At 44.1% G+C, this 6,339-nt stretch overlaps 1 protein-coding gene across 1 annotated transcript; it reads left to right on the top strand.

Moving 5' to 3' along the window:
* The first annotated feature begins 511 nt into the window (after nucleotides 1-511).
* Nucleotides 512-5,117, top strand: Slc25a4 (solute carrier family 25 member 4). The gene is made up of 4 exons (XM_027926918.3): nucleotides 512-749; nucleotides 2,074-2,560; nucleotides 3,078-3,218; nucleotides 4,657-5,117. Exons 1-4 carry the CDS (start codon nucleotides 639-641, stop codon nucleotides 4,812-4,814), a joined length of 897 nt encoding a protein of 298 aa, XP_027782719.1. The 5' UTR covers nucleotides 512-638; the 3' UTR covers nucleotides 4,815-5,117.
* The last annotated feature ends 1,222 nt before the right edge of the window (nucleotides 5,118-6,339 follow it).

Genomic DNA, 6,339 nt, shown 5'->3' with positions numbered 1-6,339 from the left:
CTTAGTATTTATTTGGGAAGATTGTAATTTATTTGCCAGAGCGCACAGCTCTGATGAGGCCCAAATCCAGGCATTGACTCTGGTGAGGGCGGCCTTTGCAAAGCAGAAAATAAGCTGAAATCTCTTGGCCCGCAGCGCGTCCCATGGAGCCCCGAGGTTAAAGAAAGCCCTGCTGGAGGCTGCGGGTCCCGTGTCTGAACCCAGGTCGGCCCCAGGCTAAGCCCTCTTGTGCTATAAATATAGCTGCCCACATGCTGCAGTGACATGGTGTTCCCGTTGCTAGCTGGGACAGATAACATGAATTTGCCCTTTAAATGTCCCAACCTGAAGGTACAGCCCCCGGCCCAATCCTGCCTCCCGGAAGCGCCTTCGCCCCCAATGCCCTCTGCATAGGAGGGGGACAAGTAGGGGGGTGTCCAAGCACCTGCTCAGCCAATGCGCAATGCGCGCGCTGGTCCAGGGCCCTCCTCTTCTCGCGAGAGCCCGGTTGGGGGATATAAGCAGGGCTGCGGGCAAAGCGACCGGCCCCTTCGCGTCGCGCAGGGACGGAGACGGGGTGGCGGTGCCTGGCGCGGGCGTAAGCGAGAGCGCGAGCGCGAGCGCGACTCCTTGCAGATTGGGTGCGCCCGACTGTCATCATGAGTGATCAGGCACTGAGCTTCCTAAAAGACTTCCTGGCAGGTGGCGTCGCCGCTGCCGTCTCCAAGACCGCGGTGGCCCCCATCGAGAGGGTCAAACTGCTGCTGCAGGTAAGGACGGCGAGCTGGCGCGGGCGCGGGTGCAGCGAACCAGGGGCGGGCCGGGCTGGGTGACGGGATGCGGCGCGAGCCGCTGCGACGTGGAGACGTGGGGACGCGGGGACGCGAGCACCGCAGAAAATCAGTGCTAGGCCACGGGCCCGGCCTATGCGAAGAGGAAGGTGCCCTCTGCGTAGAGACAGGTCCGGCGTCAGTAGCAGATTCCTGGTGTCGGGTGGCGCCCAAGGTTCGGGTGTCTATATATGGAAACCCACCCGGAGTCGGTTTGCAGCGAGCCAGATTCTGCGCCTGGGGCAGCAGAGACACTCCACTCAAGGTCTCTCAGACCAGCCTTACCTTTTGATTTTCAACATCCCTTGAACCTTTTTATCTGCATCCACATCGAATTATTCATGATTACTCAAGAACTTAATGTCTCACGCACTGTGCTATCGACATATTATTTCATTCATCTTCAATCTTTGTAAGATAAAAATTATCCCCCCCCCCATTTTATAGACGAAGAAAAACAGGTTTTTAGAGATTAAGGAATGATTTTCAGAATAAATTCAGAGCACTTTATCCCCGAATTTTTATCTCCCCTACCTGGTTATTGAATGGCTTATAGTCATCGGACTGTCTAACTTGTTTTTCTCCATCTGCCCAAAAGGCAAGGGCTTCTCAGTGGGGAATAGTTCAATCTGGGAATCAAAATAAGCAACAACAAAAACCCCGACAAATTACCTACCACAGCAACAAACCCCCTAATAATTGATTACTTGTATAATCTGCTTGAAAATTTTCAGCCTCTATTTCCTAGAGGGTTTATTCTCCTTCCTGTGAGAGTACTACTCAGATCCTTGTCTCCAGGGAGACCAGTGTGTGGCATTGAAAAATTGTCACCTTCTGCTCACTGTGTCCATTAAGTCTGGAGCCCTTTGTGGGCAGGGATCTTTATTCATTTCTATTTCCCAATAAACCCAGAGGGAAAATGTAATAAATAAATAACTATCTTTGCACAATTAAATCACCTTTTTAGTTTGGGAGTGAACTTTTCCCTCAAATGTTCTGAATAAGTGAAGCAAAATTGAATTTTTTTTTCCCTTGGCTTCTTATCCAAGTAACTAACATATTCATCAATGTTTCCCTCATATTTGATTTCCTGATATTTTTTCAAAAGGAAATTGGAATTCTCTCATGCATGCCTCTTGAGGAGGGAAGTAATGGGAAAAAAAGGAGGGGGTTGTCAAGAAAGTGCAAAACTGTCTTTTTCTTCTGTCCTTCCCTTCCCTCTATCTTGCCTGTCCTCTGTCACCCACCCCCATCCTCCCCCCAGGTCCAGCATGCCAGCAAACAGATCAGTGCTGAGAAACAGTACAAAGGGATCATTGATTGCGTGGTGAGAATCCCCAAGGAGCAGGGCTTTCTCTCATTCTGGAGGGGTAACCTGGCCAACGTCATCCGTTACTTCCCCACCCAAGCCCTCAACTTCGCGTTCAAGGACAAGTACAAGCAGATCTTCCTGGGGGGTGTCGATCGGCATAAGCAGTTCTGGCGCTATTTTGCTGGTAACCTGGCTTCTGGTGGGGCAGCTGGGGCCACCTCCCTCTGCTTTGTCTACCCGCTGGACTTTGCTAGGACCAGGTTGGCTGCTGATGTTGGCAAGGGTGCCGACCAGCGTGAGTTCAGTGGCCTGGGCAACTGCCTTACCAAGATCTTCAAATCTGATGGCCTGAAGGGTCTCTATCAAGGCTTCAATGTCTCTGTCCAGGGCATCATTATCTACAGAGCTGCCTACTTCGGAGTCTATGATACTGCCAAGGGTGAGAGAAGGGTATCAGGGAAGGAGGGTGTGCGGAAAGGAAACTTGGGGACCTATAACTCACAAAGGGCTTTATATGTATGGATCCTGTTCTTTTCTAGTGTCTGAGTTAAACTGGTGCTTCTGCATGGGGAGATTATGTGGTTTGGATGAATTAATAGCTAAAGGACTCTCTATATCCTCTACTGGAATAAACTCTGGGCTTGAGTTATTCAGAGACTTAGCCAAGTTGCCTAACTCCCTTCTGACACAGTTGTATCAGTTACCCAGTTTAACCTCAACATGCAGAACTTTTAACTTCATCATGAAGAACTCTAGCTTCCCAGGATCTATAAAGGGCAACAATCAACTTCTCTTGGCTTCCCCATTGTATGTGAGATATCTTCACAAAGGGCAGGTTCTTCCAGAACTCCTGGAGTTGGGGGTGCAATAGCCTGTCTTCCCCTACAACTGGTGTTTTGCCGAATTGCAGAGAGGAATCCATTCATGGTGATTTGGCTTCTTGACTCTGCCCATAGGGATGTTGCCTGATCCTAAGAACGTGCACATTATTGTGAGCTGGATGATTGCCCAGACTGTGACAGCCGTCGCCGGGCTGGTGTCCTACCCCTTTGACACTGTTCGTCGTAGGATGATGATGCAGTCTGGCCGGAAAGGGGGTAAGTATGAGCGCTACTGACCTGAATCTTCATTGCTTTTTACCTGTGGAGGACACTCTTTGATGCTTCCTTTAATTCTCATTATTATAAATTAAATGGTAAAATTATTTGATAAGGACTTAGGGAAGAAAAACTATAATTAATTCCCCCTAACATTCTCAACTACTCCTTTAGGGAAAAGAATTTTTTCTTTTTATTAAAGAGATGATAAGAACATAAAAATGAGATACTCAGAGAACTTAACCAGGTCTCTAGCATTATTGAAGAGACCTTATGCCCTCCTTCCTTAGAGCTTGTTGCAGAAACAAGGAAAAAGAAGTAATTGGTTAGTTTATTGAAAAGGAGATGGTTTCCTTATTTAGTTTTGTGTGGGGAGTTGAGGAAAGGATACTGGGGGTGGAACCCAGAGGTACTCTACCACTGATCTACATCCCCAAACCTTTGTATATTTTGAGAACAGGGTCTTGGTAAGTTGCCCAGATGGACCTTAAACTTGTGATCTTAATGCCTTAGTCTTTCTTGTTGCTGGGATCACAGGCATGGTCCACCATACCTGGAAGTTATTATTTCAAGTATTAGTGGGAGAGATAACATTTTAACTGAAGGAGAGGTGGTCTGAAACAATCTTTCTTTCTTTTTTTTTTTTGGTGTGGGGGATTGAATTCAGGAGCACTTAACCACTGAGCCATAACACCAATTCCTACCCCTTTTTTTCTTTTATATTTTATTTAGAGACAGGGTCTCATTGAATTTCTTAGGGCCTTGCTAAGATGCTGAGGTTAGCCTTTTTCTTTTGAACTTGTGATCCTCCTGCCTCATCCTCCCAAGCTGCTGAGATTACAAGTGTGCATGCTACCACACCTGGCAAAGCAGTCTTTTTTGTTGTTTGTTTTTGTGGTGCTGGGGATTGAACCCAGGAACTTGTGCATGTGAGGCAGGCACTCTACCAACTGAGCTATATTATCCCCAGCCCAGCAATCTGTTTTGATAGAAAAAGTTTTCACTTCTATAGGTTAAAGTGTATGAAATTGTCATTTCTTAAAAAAAAAAAAAAAAAAAAAAAAAGTAGTTTCATATGGTTCAACCTAATATTTATATCTTTTTATTTTAATTGTATAATTTTAGGCAGTATAATCTATTAGGTCTAGTTTTCTCTCCATAAAAAGGTAACTACACAGCATAATACTCCCACTCTACCCTGCTACCTTCTTGTTCAATAGTGTGTGAATTTTCCTGATTCTTCAATGGCCTAGAGTTAGAGGAGTAGGAATGATAGGAAACCCAGTCTAGCAGTTATATAAGGAAGGAGAATGTCCCATAGGGCTGGGCTTCATGTTCAGGTGACCTCAGTTTTGTAAAACTGGGAATACTTCATGTCGAAATCCTGGCAGAGGAAGTCTCTTCCTTATGGAGCCCTTACCCTTGTTTGTCTCCACAGCTGATATTATGTACACGGGGACAGTTGACTGCTGGAGGAAGATTGCTAAAGATGAAGGAGGCAAGGCTTTCTTCAAAGGTGCCTGGTCCAATGTATTGAGAGGCATGGGTGGTGCTTTTGTATTGGTATTGTATGATGAGATCAAAAAATATGTCTAATGCAATTAGAATTCAAGTTCACTGTGAGCCAGTGAACTTGATTCACAAGTTCACAGATCCATTATGTGGTTTAATAGACTATTTCTGGGGAAATAAAAAGATCTGGGATAACACCAGACTGAAAGGAATACCTCAGGAAAAAAAATGCTTCACTGAGTGTTCATTAAACCACAAATGTATTTTGTATTTATTTTACATTTAAATTTCCACAGCAAATAGAAAATAACTTATCATACTTGTATGATTAACTGAACTGATAATGAATAACTGAATGTGAAACATCAATAAAGACCACTTAATGCATGTTCTCTAATTTATTGAACTCTTATTAACAAAAATAAGACCATACATGTGTATGTTCTGGTATGACTCACTTATCAGTGGCCAAGGCTCTCTGTGTCAGATATTATGCTGACTATATATTATATGAGTTCCACAAGCACAGATAATGTTATGCACTATCTTTATCTTTGCTTTAAGAGTTGCTGTAGGTTTAAATTGGCTTCCATAGGACCACCTTATTTTATGCACTTTCATGCAGGCTTTAGGAATTCTGAGATTTTGCTAAATAGCTTTGTATCAAAGTTTTAAGAATTTTGTTTGGAAGTGCATTTTAATCCCTTTAGAGAATTATGTAACTCAAATTTAATGATAAGTAGACTGTACTCATTGAAAACAATTTGAGCTGGTATAACCAAGTACCACACACTGGATGGCTTATAAACAGAAACTTATTTCTCACAATTTTGAAGGTCAGAAGCTTAAGATCAGTCTGCTTGGGTTCTGGTGAGGGCCTTCTTTTGACTTCTGCTATCTTCATGGAGGAAAGAAAGCAAGAGAGTTGATGGGTTCCCTTGTTTAAGGGCACCAATTCCATTGATGAGGACGCTACCCTCTTGATCTAATCACCTCCCAAAGGCATCAGCTCCTAATACCATCACCTAGGGGTTTAGGATTTTCAACACATGAATGTAGTGGGGGATGGGCATTGCACAACCATTCAGTCCAGAAAATCAGCTATGGGGAAGAGACAAAAGTCAGGAACCTGCCCTGAAAGAAGCTCAAGTGGGGAAAGAGTAGCATGACCTTGTTAAATAATGTAATGGTTGATACAATAAATCTTGGTTGAGAAGAAATAGAATGGGACGAGTTAAATGGGATGGGGAAGGAGAGGAGAGGGGCCTTCAATAACTAGATTTAGGTACATGGGAATAGAAAGTATCTGATAGTGTTCTTTTTTTGTAACAGTTTATCAAGACCTAGAGGAAAAGTCTGTTTGGATTTGATTCTAGCATTTGTGAGCAAGAGAAAAATAAAATTTCAAGTGGGGAATGAAGTACTTTTGAACCAAGAAAAGACCAGTTAATACAATACTAGTTTGTGACTGATCTGAAGGAAATGAGTCCCTATGTCCTAGGCAGATTTTTTTTGGGGGGGTGGGTAGGATTTAAGCCTCTCTACCTACTCACCCCTGTCTCCCAGTAGAAAATAGGCTGTCTTGCTTTTTCTTTTTTTTCCCCTGGTT

The sequence above is a fragment of the Marmota flaviventris genome, chromosome 3, assembly GCF_047511675.1.
Source record: "Marmota flaviventris isolate mMarFla1 chromosome 3, mMarFla1.hap1, whole genome shotgun sequence".
NCBI lineage: Eukaryota > Metazoa > Chordata > Mammalia > Rodentia > Sciuridae > Marmota > Marmota flaviventris.
The sequence above is the reverse complement of the archived record's forward strand: the minus strand, read 5'-3'. Positions and strand labels throughout refer to the sequence as shown.